The 22,963-nt window shown below is 35.3% G+C and overlaps 1 protein-coding gene across 2 annotated transcripts in view; it reads right to left on the reverse strand.

Moving 5' to 3' along the window:
* The window catches only part of LOC125841203 (helicase and polymerase-containing protein TEBICHI), a 37,572-nt gene extending 17,850 nt beyond the window's left edge, over positions 1-19,722 (reverse strand). For both annotated transcript variants that reach the window (XM_049520277.1, XM_049520278.1), the window contains exons 1-13: positions 19,580-19,722; positions 18,845-19,269; positions 18,537-18,723; positions 17,577-18,452; positions 11,497-11,561; positions 9,775-9,880; positions 9,484-9,684; positions 9,101-9,301; positions 2,843-3,004; positions 2,512-2,751; positions 2,114-2,326; positions 1,486-1,836; positions 1,175-1,327 (exon numbers count right to left, since the gene is read on the reverse strand). In XM_049520277.1, coding sequence (XP_049376234.1) covers positions 1,175-1,327; positions 1,486-1,836; positions 2,114-2,326; positions 2,512-2,751; positions 2,843-3,004; positions 9,101-9,301; positions 9,484-9,684; positions 9,775-9,880; positions 11,497-11,561; positions 17,577-18,452; positions 18,537-18,723; positions 18,845-19,269; positions 19,580-19,615 — 3,216 coding nt within the window. In that variant the 5' untranslated portion in view covers positions 19,616-19,722. The remainder of the gene's footprint in view (positions 1-1,174; positions 1,328-1,485; positions 1,837-2,113; positions 2,327-2,511; positions 2,752-2,842; positions 3,005-9,100; positions 9,302-9,483; positions 9,685-9,774; positions 9,881-11,496; positions 11,562-17,576; positions 18,453-18,536; positions 18,724-18,844; positions 19,270-19,579) is intronic.
* Between the last annotated feature and the right edge of the window lie 3,241 nt (positions 19,723-22,963).

The following is a 22,963-nucleotide window of genomic DNA, read 5'->3' on the forward strand; positions in this document are numbered from 1 at the left end:
CAAACTGATGACCTCAAATCTTGGCATGCCACCTTAAAGAAAAATCAGGCAGTCTTGAAGCATCAAAATCACTTTGAACATTAACTAATTATTCACATTGATTATAAAGAACTTAAAACCAAGTGACCAATCATTAAAATATCTGTACCTGCTAAAGAACTTTTTTTGTCCTGTAGTCCTTGAGGTAATAAGATATTTTAGGGCATAGAAAGAAAATAGTAACTCCACAGTTTACCAGTTAACCTAGCATTCTAGTTGAAGATACAAGATACTTCACCTACAAATCTTTGAAGACAAATAACTTATGCTATGCAGTTAACATTAAGGAGTCATAGACTTCATGTGTCAGAGAATGAGAAATTAGCTCCAAACTAAAGTACCTTGCCTGTACACAAGAACTCTTTTTCAACTATACAGTACATAGCTCATGAATCATTAGCACGCTTTCCCTAGCAAACTGACAAACATTAGAAAGCTCAACGAATCCATACTTATTTGTCAAGGCAAGACACAAATAGTTTTAGATAATTGATAGGAGCTGGATAATTTAAGAGCGGTTGAAGTCCTACGGTCCTGCCTCAGGTAATGCATGAAGTCTAGTGGTCATATTATTCATCTATTGGAAAACGCATCGAATGAGAAAATTGGAGAAAGGTGTGGCAAAAACAAAGGTCAACTCCCGAACAATCAGCAAGTGAAGGACAAATTGGCAGCATGTAAGGAGGTTTGTGATAATTTTTCCATTTTTCTACTAGGGGTGTTTGGATTGGCTTTTTTAAAGTAGCTTTTAGCTTATTTTTGTACTTTTTAAGCACTTTGTGTCTATCCCAAACACCTCCAAAAATAATTTAAAAAAGAACTTAAAAGCCAATAGCTACTTAAAATAAGTCAATCCAAACACCCTCTAGGTGTTTGTACTTTATGCATGAAGATAATCCATTTGGCCATTGTGCTCGGACTTTATTATGGATTTGTGACCACGCAACCAAGTAAACACAACAAGATGGACATGGGGCAATCTCAGGAAAAAGACAGGAGGACAGCATAGAGTATCTTGGGAAATAGAGACACCAGCCCCCCCCCNCCATATACAAAAAAAAAAGGGGGGGGGGATTATGATAATCGTTTAGAAATGAACGAATGATTATGCAGAAAAACTCTACAGTTCAGTTACCTGATCCAGGGTAGACAACTCCATGAACCTCTGGTAATACAGTTCCCAATCTGGCTCAAGATCAACATTAATGGGTGTCACTAAGTAAACAACATGCAGATCAGATGCAAGCACAAACCCTTCCCTCGCTCTAATCAAATCATCCAAGACAACCTACAAAACAAGAGAATGACCATTGTTGGATTCCCATCCCAATATTTGCACTTAATTAAATTGCACAAAATGTAAACAAGGACCATTTGGCTAAAAGAACAAATTGACAAGAAATGATATGATGATAAAGTGGTAGTAAGTGGAAACAACTATGTTACCAGTGATTCTTCAGGAGAGAGAGAACTTCCAAAAGCTGCACGACCAAGAGGCGTGACTGTGTATAATTTGGTATCTTCACTCCATCCAAGAAATTTTTTATGGCATAACCAGCGAAGAGAATCTTGTGCTGATTTAACCACATCATCAAATGGTTTTGTTGAATTGAGAAGGGTACACCTAACGTACCGGTTAATATCACTAGCTGTTTGAACAATACCACCAGCAACAACTTCCAATATTGCGTGGATCATCCCATTCTTATCTTCGGATAAACAAGAATGCAACGGTGGACAGCTCTCGTTAACAAGTGCCGTTATTCGTTTGACCTCTTCTGGTTTGCAGATCAACACCTGAAGCAAATAAACAACAAAACAATATTAAGTTTATGGCACAGTTTCAGCTGCAGTGAAGACTTAAATAGAAAGCAAAAGATGCAAATACAGACAGGAAAATAGTAATATATGAGAATAGAGTCAAACAGGTGTAAGCAACTTCAAAATTGTAACATTTTAACAAACATTTTAGAGAGAATAGCTTGTAAATCAGACCTACAAATTACACCTTTCCAAGTATGCAAGCTCTGAATGAACAAGAAAAAGAAACGAATAGGAAATGGTCAAAACATACACTCTCTCCTTTTGTATCTATACCCGTCCGACCAGCCCGACCAGCCATCTGTCGGTACCTTGTACCATCAATAAAGTCACGACCAATACGTGGTTGTCGAAAAATAACTCTCCGAGCAGGAAGGTTAACCCCTGCAGCTAAGGTTGATGTAGCTGTTAAGACACGTACAAGTCCTTTGCGGTAACAGGTTTCAACTGTTTCTCTTTCCTCAACCTTCAAGGTAGAAAAATATCTCAGATGAACGCAGACTTACTCCAAAATAGGGAAAGAGAACCCACCCACCCAAACAAACAAAAGAAAAAACAGGAAAACCTAGAGAACTAAAGAAAACATTGACTGTAACACGTAAGAATCAATAAACGTACTATAACAGCAAAAGAACTTTAAAATGACATTACCGTGAGTCCAGCATGGTGATAGGCAACACCGGCAGGAAGAGTCTCTTCCAGAATAGGATCCAACCCAGCTGGAGATCTTCGTAAAGCATCAATTGCAGAAGTAATATCAATTGACTCATTTTGGCCGCTCAGTTGATTCAAGGAAAATCTTTTAAGATGTTTCGCCACATGCCTAGCAGTAGATTCACATCCTTTGCGACTTGAGCAGAAAATTAGCACTGAGTTGCCTTCTTGGACAACCTAACAAATCTCAGATTGATATAGTTTTCCTTCTATTACTTCTCTCGACAAAATAAAGTTCTACTAACAAAAGTAAAAGAGAAAATTATACCTCATTGCAGAGCTCCACAATGTGATCTGGATCTTTACCACCAAGATCAGCTGCTTTCGAGATTGTTCTGACAATGTCCATTTTTTGGTTATAAATTGTGTTACCTACTTTTACATATTCTTCCAATGGAACAGGCCGAAACTCCGTCTGATACAAAGCTGCCTGCAAGAAACAACTTCGAGAGCTTCACGAGACATTCAGGATAGAAGGAACAAAGAGGCTTATTCCCCATATTCACATGCATAAAGGACAAACAGGTACAGTACAAGACTGGAATAAAATTAAGTTAGAACTACACCAGAGTCGGTGATCCAAATCGCTTTAAAGTAAGATGATCTGTATCATCAATTGTTCCCTTTCCTCATGTGACAATTAACAGGGAAGACCTCAGATGATTGTTTTAATTAAGTTGAACAATATGATATAAAAATTCTAACAAATCAAAAGAAACTCGAGATTGAACCGGCACAATTAGGACCCAAACATGTGGATGGACTAAAGAGAAAGGAGAGTGTTGCTGATTGTCAAAGCTATGAGAGAAGGAAGAACGGGCATGTTTACCAAGTTGGCATGACTAACATTCGTCCCAGGTGAGACAAATCAAGATTTATTTTTAAAAAGATTTAAATAGATTAGGATATTTCAACCTCATATGCAGTAGCTCGACGGAAACAGGGCAAGCTATGGGTGACTTCAAAAATGGGATGATAAAGTCCATGTGACACTTCAGGTACCAATTATCCAACCCATATTGTGGACATGCCTGGCAACAGGGTGATTGAGAAAAGTGCCTAAACAGTTACACATTTGGGAAAACAACTCATTGGTATTAGATTAAAGGGACAGCCTGAAAAATATAAGACTAAATTTGAAGTCAAAGAAGGATGGGAAGAAGCTTGACCTACTACGGTTGCCATAGTTTAGGACCCCTTGTAAATGTGAATGTTGGAAAAATTGAGAAAAAGAAATAGTCATAAAGAAGTAGTTATTACCGGAGATATGAGGGGAAGCTCTTGAGCCAAGAACCCAAGGCACAATGAAGATTAAGATGCATAGTTAAGGACCTTTCAAAAGAAAACCATTTTATGTTTTTTCCATCTTCACAATTCACGCACAAAATGCTCTTTAATACACAACTATTTTCATCCAAACTTACGACAATCTATCACCTTCATGCCTTTGCTATAATAATAATTGGTGTGCATAGTGTCCATTCTGCTTTTTGTATGCCCTCAAGTACTGCAACTAGGTTAGAGAATATGACAAGCAACTTCATGGGAAAGAAAGGAGGAGGAAGAGAAATATCATTTGGAAGTTCAAAAAGAACCAAAGCCCTAAATTTTGGTGAGAGGGGGCGCAGGGGGTCTAGAGATTATTTTCAAACCTTTAACATAACACAATTGGATAAATGGATATTGGAGTAGAAATGTAGAAAATGTCATGGAGAAGGATAATAGTCACAGGTATGAAGCTTCTTTTCATCTTTTTGTCATACGTGATGAATATGAAGAGTTAAGCTATAATAATCTGTCTGGTCGTTCTGAGTAAACAATTGATAAAAGAAATTGGGTCAGAAAACTATTGGAATAGTGACTAAAAACTTTTTAGCCTAGGCTAACCTCAGACGGAATCTGAGCGAGGTAAAGTCGAGGCAATCCGGGAAAGGATTGGATGAAATGTCTAAATTGAAATTGGTTTTCTATTAGCTAATGCGTTAAAGAGTTCATAGAGCTTTTTGGAACTGAATTCAAGTGAGTAAAACTGACTACATCAAAATTTTGAAGTGTGTTCCGAAATAAACTATTTTGGAGGAATTTTTGAGGTCTTGTCCTTTACATGCCGCTATAGCGGCATGTCAGCCGCTATAGCAGGATTTTAAAAAAAAATTGATGAGGGCCGCTATAGCGAGATTGGGGTTTGATTGGGCCACTATATTGGTAAGTCGCTATAAATGTAGGAAAACCCTCAAAATCGGCCATAATCATCCAAGAACATTTTGGAAAAGAGAATGGGCGACCTACAGCAAATATCATCAGCTTTTCAACAGGAATCTTCATAAAGGTGAGCACTCTGATTCCCTACTTTTGTAGTTCGATTCCTAGGCCTTAGAGAAGGCAATTGTGGCGCTAAGGGATGGTTTGGATTCATCCTAAGGTGGGGAAAACTCCGGTCTATGACGATTTTAGGCTGCAAGACCTTGGATTATTCTTTAAAATGTTTGTTCTTGATTTATTTACCGTTATTCACTAATTTAACCATTTTTTTGAAACTGACCGTTATTCACTCATTTAACCATGGGATTGATAGTTTAGGTGAATTAATGGTGAGAAAACCCTAGTTTGGGTGGAATAATCATGAGGTTGGCCCAGGGGCGGCTCAACGTGATTGGGCGCCTAAAGCGATATTTCAATTCGGGGCCTAAAATATAATCAAACCTCATATACATATTTATTCAAAATTTATTTTTCTTACCCTATTTAGATGAAAATTATTAGTATTTTAATTATTTTTTTTTAGTTATTAGTTTCAGGTAAGATTTTATCAACTCAACATTGAAACACATCCTTTTAATTAGTCAATTATTATATGAATTGTTAACATAATTATACAAGTAATAAGTTGATAAATATTAAATAGAGATAAGATTTAGAACCATAGAATTTGACGCAAGAAGTTGATGACTTGGTATACCCCATTTTAATATGATTGTAGTAATGCTTGAGACTAAAATTTAAAACGAAATAAAAAAGAATTTGTAATTCACTTTGTTCCACACTTTTCACTATTAATTCTTATTTTTAACAAAGTACAAAAGATGTTAAAGTGGGTAAATTAATATATTTTTTAAAAAATTATACTTTTTATCATAAATAATCAATTTTTTCTATAAAATTTTAACACATAATTTATTCTTGATAAAAATTTGGGGGCCTAAGGCAAAAGCCTTATTTCCCAAAGCATAGAGCCGGCCCTGGGTTGGCCTAGGGATTAGGATTTGGATATAATCCAAACGTAGACCAATTGTGATTTATGTTATACTTGTGTTATTATTTTAGACCGAGAAAAAGTTAAAGTTTCACAAAAGATCAAAGGTTTGTGATCAGACTTCTGCAGNTTTTTTAGTTATTAGTTTCAGGTAAGATTTTATCAACTCAACATTGAAAAACATCTTTTTAGTGAGACAATTATTATATGAATTGTTAACATAATTATACAAGTAATAAGTTGATAAATATTAAATAGAGATAAGATTTAGAACCATAGAATTTGACGCAAGAAGTTGATGACTTGGTATACCCCATTTTAATATGATTGTAGTAATGCTTGAGACTAAAATTTAAAATGAAATAAAAAAGAATTTGTAATTCACTTTGTTCAACACTTTTCACTATTAATTCTTATTTTTAACAAAGTACAAAAGATGTTAAAGTGGGTAAATTAATATATTTTTAAAAAAATTATACTTTTTATCATAAATAATCAATTTTTTCTATAAAATTTTAACACATAATTTATTCTTGATAAAAATTTGGGGCCCCCGAAATTTGGGGGCCTAAGGCAAAAGCCTTATATCCCAAAGCATAGAGTCGGCCCTGGGTTGGCCTAGGGATTGGGATTTGGATATAATCCAAACGTAGACCAATTGTGATTTATGTTATACTTGTGTTATTATTTTAGACCGAGAAAAAGTTAAAGTTTCACAAAAGATCAAAGGTTTGTGATCAGACTTCTGCAGTAACTGTTTGGCACCAAGGTAGGTTAGGTTTTCTTAACTAAGTAGTTAGACCTGTTTCCAATTGCATAATATCTTTAGATTGTTAGAAGATTGCATGCATAGGCTTTCGGGCATGGAGTCTGGATGGTTGAATGTATGGTTAGTTGTGATTTAGACTAATGATGAATTTGATTTGTTATTGTTGGCATTATGATGTGGATGGGTGTTATACTGGGAAGGTAATTGTGGGTGATTGGATTATGAGTAAAGATATTCCGGAAGGATTTATGGCGGGTAGGCGATGGTTGGTTGTGTTTGTGTTATGTGTATTATTATTATCATTGGATCAGGTGTCACGCCGACACATATATATATTATTATTGGATCAGGTGCCACGCCGACACACATATATATATAATTATTGGATCGGGTGCCACGCCGGCACATATGTATATTATTATTAGATTGGGCGCCATGCCGGCAAATATATATATATTATTATTAGATCAAGTGTCACACCGGCACATATATATACTATTATTGGATCGGGTGTCACTTCGACACGTATATATATTATTATTGGATCGGGCGTCATGCTACACATATATATATTAGTATTGGATAGGGTCCCACGCCAATACACTAACCGTTTGTGTGTGAGTTCCATGAGAGTCTTGTAATGGGATCACTACATGTTGATCCATAAGTGATCGGATTTGTGTTTAAATGTTGGGATGGTTCTTGTGTAGACCAAGGTTACATATTAAACATTGTAGATGATGTTTTAGGGATCTTTGATGGTCCGAGTATTTGAAGGTGTGAGGAATCAGGTATGGCTTGTTATGTTGAGGTTGTTCATGATTATTATGTATATCGACTAAGGGTGAGGACTTGGAGTCCCACTTATTTTCTAATTGTGATTATAATCACATATATATATGTTTGCTAAATTGTGGTTACTTGTTTGTATTTTGTATAACTGGAGTGTTGTCAACGCAAGGTGTTGGCATGAGAATTTGCGGGACAGTAATAAATTCATTATCAAAGTAGTGGTGTTCTTGTATTTGGGGGAATCTCTATGTGATAGAAGGGTTAGGCTACGATCTGATATGAGAGTGGAAAGAGGGATGAATGTTTAAATATTAGAGTTGACAGCAGAAGGAGGTGGTGTGACTTGGGTTAGAGTATATGGAGTCCTAATCTTACCTTCAAGTTGCATGTTTCTTTGATTATTTGCATGATATTATATGGTGGGTTTGGATCGACCAATGATGCCTACTAGTACATGTTGTTTTACTGATACAACTCTTGTTATGTCACTTGGCATAGTTGGGATCCAGTAATGTTTCTTAGGTGGGGACGATGATGATCTTCGACAGCTTCTACTTCTCTTTCCTTATGATGGGAGTTGTGTCGTGTTTTCTTTTATACATTGTATCTTCTTAGTAGCTCTTGTACCGATTTAGACTAGTTCCTTGGGGAGGGTTTAGTGTGTTTCTTCACAAAGGACTTTGTTTAAAAATCAAGTTAAGAGTAATTCCATACTTAAATAAGATGTTAGATTATGATTTATTTATTTCCGCATTGCTCATTTTTAAATTGGGTGGTAAGGGTTCTCCTATCTAGGTGTCAGAATAGGTGTTCGCAAGTCGCAATGCCCAGTGGGTCTGGGTTATGACATAAGCAATGGATAGCTGTCGGATGAGATGACATACTCTGATGAGGTGAACCTAAGGAAGGGGAATGTGAAGGGGAGGAAAGGTTCACTAAGTACGTTGGTTATACTGTCATGTACAGGGAAAAGGATTACTTTTTGGAAGGATCTGTTGTGTGATCGAATGACTTTGAAGGATGGCAACACAGAATTTGGAGTAGGTGGGGTTGAGGAATTCCTAAGGGAACTCAATGACTACTTAGCAAAATCATTCAAGGAAAGCCATTTTACATGGAGTTGTTTGGAAGGAAGAAAACAGGGGCATACCAATTGACCAAATAAAGTGCTCAATTTTTCACTCAATCTTGATGACGAATAATCTGAAGAAGAAGGAAATAGAGAGGACATGGATCACTCCATGTAGTGAGCTAGTGCTGCTTGTGTAAGGAGTGTCATGAGCAACAAACCACTGTTTATTAATATTGCAGCTTCACAACATAGATATGGACCAATTCTGTTTGTTTCGCATTGTTAGAGGAAGAAAACTGGAAGCTTGGAGAACAACAACATAACATCTCTTTTGATTTATTTGGAATGCAAAAGGTAGAAACTTGTTCAAGAATAGTGAAAATGGCACAAGTATAAATAGATTATTGTTGTTCACCTATTTGACCTAAGGATATGTAGAAGTATAAAATGATCATTTTTGTTTTACGTAAAGCTTTTGGTGTAAAAAGAGAATCCCCTTCTGTACAGATAGTTGGACAAACTTTATGGATGACAGGTTGAGCCATGTATCCAACTTTTACACACTTCTGAAACTGCCATGGGATGTTACCCATAAAGATTTTAATTGAAAAGAATTAAAAAGCTATGAATTTCATCTTACTTGAAGCCAATCTGCGACTGCTGTCACATTGGGGAGAGTTGCACTCATGCCAACAATTTGGAGACTGCCAGCAGGGTCAACTTTTCCACTGCTCGTGCCTGAAGTTTCTCCACTGGATGACTCTGTATTTCCTTCACCAGATGCATAGCGAAGCTTGGTCAACATCAACTCCAATAGATAACCCCTATTCTGGTCTCCAACCTAACATGAAAACAACTCAAGAGACCAGATGAATAAATGCATTTAATTACGAGTTCCAGCAAAGACACCAAAACAGCAGCTCCAAGCAAACAGATAGTGAACTTAAAATTATGGAGAGGTTTAGCTTGGATATCATCAAAATAAAATAAAACAATAGTAGAAAAGAATTTCAAAGTCAATACCATGTGGAGTTCATCAATCACTATGATACCAAGCTCTGACAAACGGCCCTCTTCTAGCAGTCGGTTAATTAAGGAATTTGCTTTCTCAATAGTGCAAACAGCTATAGCGGTATCCTTTGGGAGACTACCACCTCCCTGATTACCGTAATAACTGCGAACCTGCTTTCCAACTGGTTCCAGAAGGACCTCAAGATGTTCTGCCTGAACAAGTTTAAACATGACACTAGACGAAATAAATATACTATATATGCTACATATATGCATATTGAAAGAGCTAAAAGATAACCTCACCTTCTCTGCACAAATGGATACATATGGAAGTACAAGAAGACCCATTTTTCCAGATGATAAGATTCTCCGTAACATTAATATCTCAGCAACAAAACTTTTACCAGCACTACAGAAAATAAAAATAAAAACTGGTTAAACAACAAAGAGACACTATGACATATGTTGCCATTGCTGAAAGGACTAGATGCAGGATTGGACAATTGGGAGATAAGAACGTTGTCCTCCAATAAAAGACAACAAAAGATTATTATAATAGTGACAATCATGTAATAATACTAGGAGAACAAAAATACAACATTAGCAACATAAACAGCAACGAAGATAACAAGGAAGAGGGTAGTAATAGTTTGTTTGTGGATTGGCATTCATTTTGGTTATGTAAGAATTTTTCAACTTCCTAACAGAAAAAAAAAACATGAATATTCTGAGCAGCAAGCAATATGTAATGACTTGGACCAATTAAATGACCCGAGAACACAAAAATTCAGAGCAGCAAGCAAAATATAACTTGGACCAACTTAAATGGTCCGAGAGCAAGTATGGACCTCATAAGTTTTTACAGAGAATAAGATGAAACGGACTTTTTCTACCAGCACTTACTGTCTCCGAGAATAACAATGTTACTAGGTAAAATGGATAATGACAGCAAAGATTCATTCACAATGAGTAGGAAAAGAAGAGGAGCACAAGATCACCCCATCCACCGCGGTAGGTAAAAAATCAAACTAATGTACTACTACTTTAAAAAGATCAGTTACAGAAATAGTGTGGATTAGCACTTTGTTCGATGAATAGATTAAACAATCTTCAAGACACTAATACAACTCAACCAGGCTTTACATTAGTAACAGATGCTCCAAATTCCACCACTTCACAAACTTAAAAATCTTCCAACATCAAGTAGATTTAGAATAAGATTGTTTCGCTACTTACAATGCCTAACTGCGCACGGATGACACGCACAAATCAAGAAATGGTCCAAGTTTTTCAATTTCATAAAAAAAGTAATACCTAAGACCATTTCCAACGAAAAAATTGGTGTTTTAGTGCTCCAACCCAACACCGATTCTTACACTATTTTAGTGTGTGAATAGTGTTACACCAAATTTGGTGTAACACTATTCATCAACACTAAATCTCTTTTTAATTATTTTATTATAACTTGTATCATAAAAAACTTTTGAAAATATAAATAATACTAGAATAATAGTATAATATTGAAGAGAGAAGAATACAAAGAGAATATTCTTTTTTAATGTAAAATTTAGTGTAGTGGGTTGGAGATGGTTGACACTAAAATAGTGTTGACACTATTTTAGTGTAAAATTTGGTGTTATGGGTTGGAGATGCCCTAATGTATGGGTCCTAGGTCTTTGGTCTAATGGTAAGAGCACAGCATGTTATATGTGAATTAGGTGCATGCAAGGGATTCGAACCCTGTCGCAGACAAAGGTTTAGTATTTAAGTGGAAAGGGTAGAGGGTGCGCGCTCATTATCCATCGAGTTTCAAATCATATGCCGCTAGCCCTCGGAGTTTCTCGGTTATCAAAAAAAATGACTAATATATATGGTGTGGATATATTTCTTCACAATGCATTTGTTTATTCTAGCATTCATAAAACTATCTTCTTCATGTAACTAACAAATTTACAATTAATAAAAAGCATCAACATCATGAAGAATTAAATATGTTTAATAGGAGTCCAAATTGCTCATACAGACCTGGTAGAAGCACAATATACAAGATTCCGGTTGTGCAAGACTCCATCCACTTGAAGACAATCAACCTGCAGGATGTAAAATGAATCTCCATTGGACTGTAAAGAATAATTTGTTCATACTTAAACTGACAACAAATTTGATCTCTTGAAGAAGCCTCAACCTCTGAAGTCCTAAATACCTCCAAACAAAGTTCATCACAGAAACAAGTAAACAATGGGGAACAGAAGCCACAACGAAGCTTCTATGAATCAAAGCACAAAACCAGTAACCAAATGCTAGTCTAAGCAAAATGGAACTATGCAAAGGCATAGGTGGAAATACATTTTACTCAGGATGAGTAATCACCCCAACCCTACCCTAAGTTAGTGTTGCCCATATGTAATGCAAGAATATATAATTAAAACACATACAACTATATAAACAACAACATACCCAGTGAAATCCCACAAGGGGTCTAGGGAGGGTAGAATGTTCACAAGACCTTACAACACCTTACAACAGTGTTCTCAAAGGCGATCGCCTTTGCGCATTTGGCGAATGGCGAGGCGCTACCTTTGCGCCTATTACTGGCAAGGCGAGGCGACCTTGAAAATGGCGAGCAAAGGCGAGGGAATGGCAAGTTGTGAGGCGAGGCGCTAAAGGCGTTGCCTTTTCTAATTATTTAAAAAAAAATAGGCCTGATTTGATAATTAAAAGGCTATATTAGGGTTTATTTGGAGTTTTGGACAAACCCGGCGTTGTTCTCCCTTTTATCTCTCCAATTCGCAATCATGACTCTCTTCTCCAGCTTCGCGACTTTCACCAGGTACTTCTTCTCCTTTTTTCTTCCGTTCTTCTTTCTTCTCTGCTTCGTAGCCTTCAGCAGGTACATTTTCAATACTTTTTTTCTTCTCCTTCTTCTTACATATGCAGTAAGCAGTATGCATAGTCTCTGTTTTTTTTGTTTATGCAAACTACTTGTGAAATTAGGTCTTGGGCATAACTCACAAATCTCATAGCCACCCAAATTAAGAAGAATTTCCGCGTGCTTGGCCCATGAAAAAGAATCAGGCCCACTGAGGGTGCGTGTCGAGAATATCATTAACTAATAAAAAGTGTGCTCTCCGTCTCAAAAATAAAAGTGTGTTCTCTCTAACAGCTTAAGCTTTTAGATGAAATGGTCACACACTTCAACATAGTATCAAAGTAGGACCCATCTCACCAAATGTTGGGGGCCCACAATTCAAAATTGCCCATGCACTAGATGTTAAGCACTGGCGTGAGGACGGTGTTAAGGAATGACAAAAGTTCCACATTGGTGGTTAATAAGATGGGTGGACTCCTTATAAGGCTTGGGCAACCATCCTCCCTTTGAGCTAGCTTTTGGGGTGTGAGTTAGGCCCAAGACCTAATATCACATGGTATCATAGCAGGCACAGATCATGGGATCGAATCTCACCACCACCCAAATTAATAAGAATTTCCATGTGTTTGACCCATAAAAAAGAATTAGGTCTGCATATGAGAGGGCGTGTTGAGAATATCATTAACTAATAAAAAGTGTGCTCTCTCTAACGGCTTAAGTTTTTAGATGAGATGGTCACACACTTCAACACTACTAACAACTGCAATCTGCCTATTCATAAAAAAAATCTACTCCTTCTATATTTATTTCTACCGAACTCATTTTAGTTTTATACTAATTTTACTATTAGTTTTTAAATTGAAATATTTGCTTATATGTTATTGCTATTGAGATTTTGGATATTTATATGTCATTAAATATTTGAAGTTTTTGGTATTAATTGGTGCCTCAATTCAAAAAGGTGAGCGTCACGAGGCGAGTCGAGGCAAACCCTTGTTGCCTTTTGCCGTCCAAAACATTGTCTTACAACTATATGGACAAAGAAACTAAAAAAACTAGAATTAAGTGTATACGAAGTAAAAGTCATGGCATCTAAGTTCAAAAACCATTTAAGTTCTTAATTTAGATGCAAATATGCATATTTATGTTTATAATTCAGATATATGAATTAGTTTTCTTATACTAAATTTCTAGGCATAATACCTCGAGACCCACCCACTCACACCTTAGTCGAACTTCATTGATGAGATGTCTGTTTTACATACGAGTGGTACTTGGAAGCTTGTCACCCTTCCTGCAGGTAAATTTATTGTTGGTTGTCGTTGGGTTTATGCATTCAAAATTGATCCAGATGGTCAGGTTGATCGGTTTGAGGCTCGCCTTGTTGCCAAAGGGTATACTCAGATATTTGGGCTAGATTATAGTGACAATTTTGCTCCGATGGCTAAAATAGCGTATGTCTGTCTTTTTCTATCTATGGTTGTCGTTCGTCATTGGCCTTTTCATCAGTTGGACATTAAGAATGTTTTTCTGCATGGTGATCTTGAGGAAGAAGTCTATATGTTGCTTAGGGGGAGTCTAGTAGCCTTGTATGTCAATTGTGTAGGTCACTCTATGGTGTAAAACAGTCTCATCGAGCCTAGTTTGGGAAGCTCAGTAGAGTAATTCAACAGTTTGGTGTAACTCGTAGTGGAGCTAATCACTCGGTGTTTTATCAGCATTCTACACCAAATTGTGTATTTGATAATATCGTTATTACCGGCAATGATCAAGATGGTATCACTAATTTGAAGCAACATCTCTTTTAGCATTTCTAGACTAAAGACCTCGGCAAACTGAAGTATTTTCTAGGTATTGACTATTGAGATTGCTCGGTCTAGATCAAGTATTGTGATTTCTCAAAGCAAGTATGCCTTAGGCATTTATGAAGAGACAGGAATAATGGGATGTAGACCTATTGACACTACTAAGATTCGAATGTTAAACACTTAAACTCCTTCTAGGATAAAGGGGAGCCATTCAGTAATCCTAAAAGGTATAGACGGTTGGTTGGAAAGTTGAATTATCTCATAGTGGACTAAACATGGCATCTCTTTTCTTATCAGCGTTGTAAGTCAGTTTATGACTTCCTCTTGTGATAAGTCATTGGGATGTAATTGTTCGTAATTTCGATACATAAAATCAGCTTCCAATAAAAGACTAATCTTCTAGGATCAAAGCCATGAGCAAATCACAGTTATACAGACCTGATTGGGCGGTATCACCCTCTAATAGACATTCTACATCCGAATATTATGTTCTAGTAGGAGGTAATTTAGTATCCTAGAAAAGTAAGAAACAAAGTGAGGTTGCTCGATCAAGTGTAGAAGTAGAATATCGAGCAATGGTTATGGCAACCAGTGAGCTAGTTTGGATCAAATAGTTGTTGAGAGAACTAAAATATGGAGAAATTGGTCAAATGGAACTTGTGTGTGATAATCAAGCAGCCCTTAATATCGCATCAAATCCAGTGTTTCATGAGTACTAAACACATTGAGATTGATTGTCACTTTGTTAGAGGAAAGATACTCAGAGAGATATTGTTACAAAAATTGTGAAGTCAAGTGATCAACTTGCAAATATCTTCACCAAGTACCTCACTAGTCCTCATATTAATTACATTTGTAATAAGGTAGGTACATATGATTTGTATGCACTAGCTTGAGGGAGAGTGTTAGAATAGGAATAGATATATATACAATCCTACTTAGAATAGGATTAGGAATAGGAATTATATGTAGTATCCTACTTGGTAAAAGATTGTATTATAGTGTATATAAATAGGGTCTCTGTGTAATAATGTAGATACACAATTCAATAATATTCTTGTCCAATATTTCTCACACTTTCCAATGGGCATAATCCCAAGGATGCGACATAAACAATTAATATTCACTTTATTTTAATTATTTTTTCAATTTTGTCCGTATATTTATTATTTATGCTTGTGATTATTAATCTTGGACTACACATACATATTTGTATTTTTCTCCCTCACTCCTTTTTTCAATAATGCCCACGTTTTATTTGCACTTAAAGCCCCAAAGGATCTTAGTGCTTTTTTGCGCTTTTCGCTTTTGAAAACATTGATTATTTTTAACTACATGTGTTAACTTTCATCTTATGTACATTTTCATCTATGTTTTTTACTCCTTTTTGGTACACTTTTAAGTTATGGTGGAACTGCTCTTGTCCACGAGCGTGACCATGTAAATCATTTGACCCTTTATTGCCCGTTATTGTCATTACAAGTTGTTTGATTTAATTTGGCACTATCCCGATCCAATCCTAACAAGTAATATGAGCATATCTTTTTTCGAGAAAGAAGTACCATGACCATATCTTTTTCCGAGAAAGAAAGTACCATGACCATATCTCCAATGTACTCAATCAAAATTGCCACTTATATCTATCTACATGTCCATTCTGATCTCTCCCTATAAAGACCCATTGGTCATTTGGAATCCCTTGAACCAAGGCATCCATACTTCTTAAACTTCAGTTTTAGGTTCCTTCTCAATCCTATATAGGAACACGTGCACTAAAAATGTTAGTTGTCTTTTTTACCCTTTGATAAGTAATACTCATGCTTGTCTCCTTATCGCATACTACTCATAACCAGATAATCCTATAATTGACTCTTTTAACATCTCAAATTTGTCTTTAAATCCTAGTTATACAATGATTTTCAATCCATTCCTATTTACTATTTAGTCTATTCCATAATACCATAATTTGTAGCATGTATTGCAATCTCTCGCCTTATTGCTTGTCCATTTAGTCTCCTGTAAACAAGAGATATCAACTCTCCTCTTTAACATAATCGCATATTCCATTGGTTTCCTGTCAATGAGCCTATGTTTCAACTACCTATCTAAATCTGAATATGTTGGACCAAGATGTGGGGACCTTTTGTCTTGCACCACATCTGGGAGTCAATGAGGTTGAACTAACTTATGTACCACACATGTTCATAAAGTGGGGAACCCTTGTTCTGCTAATACTATATACATGTTTGAGGATTTTCCACTAATTAAAAGAAAGTCAAATGTGACCAGCTTATTTGAGAATGATGCATTGTTATTATTGTTGTTACAAAAGAAATCCAAATTTGCAAATGACCATTAAGGTAGCGGTTGCTAGGCCCATGCATAAGGGATAGGATGAAAATGAGATATTATCATTTACATTTGATAGAAACTTGAACTCCGAATTGAATTAAGTGTAGGGATAGATAATCTGCAAATTCCAATATATTCTGTCCAGGAGTCGGTGAGATGGTGTTGAATTCAATGGTTAACAAAACTTGACATTAAATCAAGAAAAAGACAATTTATTTTGACCTTCATATACAGATGGTTCAAGACCAAACCCAAAATATTGTTTTCTTCCTCCGCTCTACCTCGCCTCACTAGAAGCAATAAAGTCAACACTCCATCAGGTGACACTTCTTAAACTCTTGCAACTTCCTCTCTCTCTCTCTCTCTCTCTCTCTCTCTCTCTCTCTCTCTCTCCCTCTCTCTCTCTCACACACACACACTTCTCCCCCTAATACATTAAAGAAGGTCAATAGTTGTTTTCATTTTCTATAACAATTTTTCTTCACTCCCCCACCCCCCAAAAAGATTTATATGATCTTCTTATGCTATTTTATTCTACCAATTTTTCCCATTGATACAAAATCCCGACCAAGTCAAACTTTGCTTTTAATATGAGATTTTTTTCCCTTCTCTTCAAGAAATTATTTGTTATTTGCTAAACGGTTTATCTTTTTTCTCGATTTTGTATCTTATATCATTCATACAAATCACAATTTTTTGTATTATGGAAAATGCATAAGAAATTACAACAAAACCAAGACAGTGTCTCAGAGTTGAAAATTGTATACAACACTTCGATGAACACAAAATTGTTTTGGGGGCATGTTGTTGTTGTTGTTTGGTACAATATGCCTATTTGGTCTGAATAAAACCTAGAAGTCAACTAATGAAAAATCATATTATGTGTCAAAGGTTGCACTAATTAGACAAATAAAGATACAGTTATCTACTATGTTTACACTCCAGACTGTACAAATGAAGATCCAATGCATAATTGATTGCAAAGGGGTCAATCAATCACTACAGATCTATAAAATATGAAGCTTCTTAAGTCTCACAAGCCCAAGACAAGATTAAACTAAAGGTAAACAGCATACCTGCCATGAGTACAATTTTGAAATCCCCTTTTTCCTGTAAATGTTACATACTTCAGAAGGTAGCCAATGGTTGAGATCTGAATGATTCTTTAGTGGTGCAATACTTGAAGGAGTGTTGTCTTTACTTGATAAGGAATTAGCTGTATAACTATTAAGTTTCTCCGGAGGTGTTGTTGATGCCATTATATCAGTACCCTGGATAAGCACATCCTTACCCTTAGAAACAGGACATTCTGGAGTCTTGTTTTGAACTTCAAGGATATTCCCTTTTGCTTGAGCTGCCTTGTGAGGGCTAAGAACAGGATATCCACTCAAACTTAGATGATCTTGGGACCCGGTTCTTTTGCCACTAACAGTCAGGATATCCAAGTTACTTCTGTGAGATTGTACAAAATCGAAATTTTTTTCGTCAGAGGCAAAATCAAAATGCTTAACAGGCATTGGGGATTTCTCTCCATCCAGATCCTTTCCCAACTTCCTCAATGAACCAATAGCAGAAACAATGCCGGCATCAGAAACTGTCTCTATACCTTCATTAAGTACTTGGTGAGACTTATTGCCACACTCTCCGTTTCCAAGACTATTGGAATTGATTACCTCATTGTGATTTTTCAAAGCGTCGGACTCAAGTGCTGCTTGAGAAGAAAATTTATCACTTCCCTCAAACAAACCATCAGCAACTTGAATTGCTTCATTCCAAAATGCTTCTCCGGGTGAAAAAATGGAGCTACCACGAGTTGAATTGGGAGTAACTCCAATACGAAGCTTTGTAGATGTTGAACCAGGTGTCTCAGATTCAGCTGACCCAATGACAGGTACATTGTTACATTTTCTCAAGCTTATCCGAGCTTCACCTGATGTATTCCCCTCTGTTATCTAGCATAAGATGCAAATTCTCACTTGAGTTGAAAAAAAATCGGTGAATCAATATTGTGGTATGTGGAAAAATATAATACCTACCTCAATAGAATTTAAAGCTGCGCACTCAGAATTAGATCTTCTGTTGATGTTAGAATCATTTTCACTCGAGATGCAGCGGATTCTCTTTGCATTCTTATTATCCACCTCAAGTAAGGGAGGGCTACCACTCCTTTTACTACCACCCTCACACTGTGCTGAAGGTAAACTTAAACTAGATGGCAGTTCACTGAATTCAGGAAAACATAGAAAAGTTACCAAGTTAAACAACATGCAGACAAATCCAGCCTAGCAACCACATTAGCCACAAAACCAATCACCACCAGGAAATCAAGAATAAAAGGCATTACCTGCAATATAATGACAAAAAGTTCGTAGCAAACTGCTTAAGTTCTGAGTTTCCATTAACCTGTGTAGTAACCAAGACATCTTTTCCATGACCTCTATTTTCAACAACATGTGAGTCGGAGGGAATATCAGACTTCTCCTTCGAAGTTTTTGCTTCAGTAGTTGTAGATTGTGCTTCGACCAGAAAAGTACTCTCTTTATTTTCATCTTTTACATACGGACCGATCTCTAACGTCAGGTTTCTCTTAACCGGTGTGCCTCTAGCTATGTGTGAAGATTTACTATCATCTTGAGAAGTCACTAAATACCCATTCAACAAACCTTTCGTGGAAGGAGACCCTTCCTGTGTAGTCTTAACATCTTTCTTGGCTCTTGTAGGTTTCAAACTCGGTGATAAGGACTTCCTCTTCTTTTTCGAAGCAAAGAACTAATATAACAGTAGTCAACACAACAACAAATACCAAAATTAACCATATATTAGAAAGGACAATCCAAAAACATCAAAGCATGATAATAAAGGAATTAAGAACTAAAAAATTGAAAATAAAATTGCCCCCATCATGTGGAAGTGATGCAAGATGGATTTTTGAAGAATCTACTACAACTGCTCAATTAGAAATTAGGGTTGGGGGATTCAATAGCATTATACGGTTCCTAATTCATAAAAACTGAAAACAAAATATGGAAAAAAACTAGGGTTTTTAAGGAGGGGGAAATGAAAAGAAGAATGTACAAACTTGATCAATGCGTGCTCGAGGAGTATCAGAAGCCATGAGAAGAAGAAACCCAGAAGAAGATTTGATGATTTGGTTCAGAAAATTGTGTTCGCATTCGTGGATTTGAAATTGGATTTTTTGTTCTTCTGGCTACGCTGCAAAGTTTGAAGCCATTTGAAACTATTAAGACCGCGCAGAAAAGAGCTATGGGGGAGGAGAAAGTATTTGTGATGTTCAAATGTTGCAATTGTTTTCCAGTTATGCCCTTGTATTTTAGAAAAAATATTCTTAATTTTGTAATATTCAAAATTGATAAATCCTAGTAGTGATAAAAGACGTAAGCTTACCCTCTGTTTGGATTATTGTTACCCATTGTATAGTATTGTTATCATACCTACCATATTTGTTTTGATTGCTACTTGTAATCTATTATATTGTATTGTTAAATTTCATTATTACATAACAATGAAAAACCTCATTTTATGGAAGAACCGATTTGGTATGTTCCCATTGTTACTTATTTTTTTTCCAATTATGTCCTTGGTACTATTTTACCAATTACCCTATATTATTTAATCTCACTCAAACCTCATACCAAGCAACTACTACGTTACTTTGTCTCCTTCTAGGTTTGGTTGTTTAAATTTGTCCTTCCTCTTTCTTCTTTATTTAAGCATAAGTTCTTCCCTTTTGTTTCATACTTTGGTCTCTTTCAACATATTGCTTTATATGTTTTCTTAAAACTATAATTAAATCAATCTAGATGCAAACGTGGTGATAAAGTTTGATATCTAAGAGAACTTTAGCCCCGCCCATGTGGCGCCACCACAAATCAGGATTCCTTTTAATATATTTATTTTCAAAACTAGTTTTTCCCTCCTCTCAGAAACCTTCACAACCGTCACCACCATCTTACAAATTAAGCCTCCACAAAATCTTACATATGTATAAATATCAGCCTCTTTGAACTTACTTAAGCAATTAATTGTTAGATACGAATATAGGGCCAAAATGCATATGTATACTTGCATTGTTGCGTGCATTAGTCTATTGTTTCTCTATAAACTTACTTTCCCTTTGGTGATTTGAGTTAATCCTTTTTTTTGTATTAGGGTGGTACAATATAGATTGAAGGGCAATGTCATTTATTAGAGCTTTGAATTGATATCTGAAGTACATGTTGTTGGATGTTAAAAGATGTGAATGAAATATGAAGAGTTACGACTTTCATGAAAAATTGCGACTTTTATAAAAAGTTGCGACTTTTATGAAAAGTTGTGACCTTTCCAAAGGGTTGTAACTTTTTCGAAAAGTTGTGACCTTTCCGATAAGGCACAATAAACATTTGTTCACACTACCCTTTGTTGTCTATAAATAAAGGAATTTCCTTGCATTTTAAAACAACGAAAATTCTGAACTACTTCTTCTTCTGACAATTAAATATTTGTGTACTTTGCTCCTATTGAGTGGCTCACTGACACCATTATTTTTGTATCAATACACTGATGAATAGAATCATTTTATCCTGAGGGGATCGATTCCTTTAAACCTCGGGTACTAGAGGGAAATAATTTCCTTAAGAGGATACTATGCATTCAGTGGGCTCGATTTTTTTCTTTTTATTTCATTCTATTGTTACAGATTCTGGTATATTTTTTACAGTCATTAATTTATATTTATGTTATTAATTGTTGTTTTTGAGTACATGCTTTAAACCTTGTTATTTATGTTTCTGCAAAGTTATTGTTATAAGTATTTTTTTTAGTACATATTAAATAGCACACATTAATTGAGTATTCACGCAAGTTTTCTCTACTGAAATTGTTGAAGGTACAATAAAATCCCTTAAAGATCTATACTATCATCTCTTGAAGACAAAATACAAATTTGGTATGCCTTTGTAAGAACATAAAGACCTTAAAAACATTTTCGTTCTTTGATGTGAGAAGTGAACCATCAAAAGATGACAAGAATTAATAAACTTTTGACATAGCTTCAAGGATGTTGTGTCGGATGACCTATAGAAGAATATGACTAGAGTGGAGCCTCTTTTAATCCCAAAGACATAGATAACTACATAATAAATTAATTGTTCATATTCAATATGAAGTATGGATAGATTCTCAAGTTTACTGCAAGTTATAAATATTTTTCTTGAAGTAATAGATGTGTTTCTCGACACTGCGATTGGAATAGAAGTGTAGTTTCAAATTGAATTTCATCACTCTAGTATGCTGATTTTTTAAAAGCACCCAAACAAATTGAATAGTTTTGTATAATATTGTTCTCTTTCAAGTATATATGACAAGTTGAATTGTTGTCCAATATGATACATTCTTCCTTTAATTTTCTATTTTAATAATTTCTTATGATACATTTAAATTAGGAACTTTAAAATGATATATGCAAAGCAAAAGGTATGTCTGAACTTTCTACACGTTAAATTAGAATATTGTTTACTTTTTAAACCTTTTAAAATTTATTTATCCCTTCACCAGCTATTATTTATTTATTAGAAAATTTAATATCTCAGGTTGATGTTCATTTGATTCCCCAAAAACATCAAATAGAAATACATTCTGGGAGCAAAAGGATAAATTATGAAATTATTAATCTTCGTTACTATGTAATCTTGCATATAAGATAATATAGTGTTTTAGTTTTAATGACTGATAGATTTTAACTATTATTTTATAAATTCCGTGATACTAAATTCTCTAGCGAGGCGCGAATAATTTTACTAGTATAACTACAATTGGTGATATAATTTTATGTTATTTTCATATGACATAAAAACAATTGCATGATTGTATTGTTATTTAATTAGTAATTATTGATAAATTTAGTATTTAGAATAATCAAGGACATTTTAGTATATTTAATTAGTACATTAAGGAACTTTTGCAAAACCTTAATCACTAGACTAGATCTTCCACTTGTGTTAAGAGGTCTCAATGCTTATATATATATATATATATATATATATAAGGGATATCGCTTGACACCCCTTGGTCAAGGGTGAAGCCGCCCATAAATACAGTACAATACAATACAATACATTATGAAACAATGAGTAACAATGATCCAATAGGGCGGACAGTAGAGGACAAACGGTTGTGGCGAAGCGAGGCTGAGAGGATAAAAATAAAAAGATGAGCGGGGATATTTAATTGAAAAAAAAATAATATAGTATCATACAAATCAACCTTACTTTTCTATAATAAGCACTTCTTGAAGCGTTTTTCTAGAATTCATATTATTGCATTGGACTTCGAATACGGTACATTGTGAATCCTGGATTGTGAGGACCAGTGGGTTGGGATGCACTATTTCTTCCATTGTAAATTATTTAAGTCCTATTTGTCATGAATTTTTTAAATTATGAAGGATAACAATTTTGAAATC

Source organism: Solanum stenotomum, chromosome 10 (genome assembly GCF_019186545.1).
Source record: "Solanum stenotomum isolate F172 chromosome 10, ASM1918654v1, whole genome shotgun sequence".
NCBI lineage: Eukaryota > Viridiplantae > Streptophyta > Magnoliopsida > Solanales > Solanaceae > Solanum > Solanum stenotomum.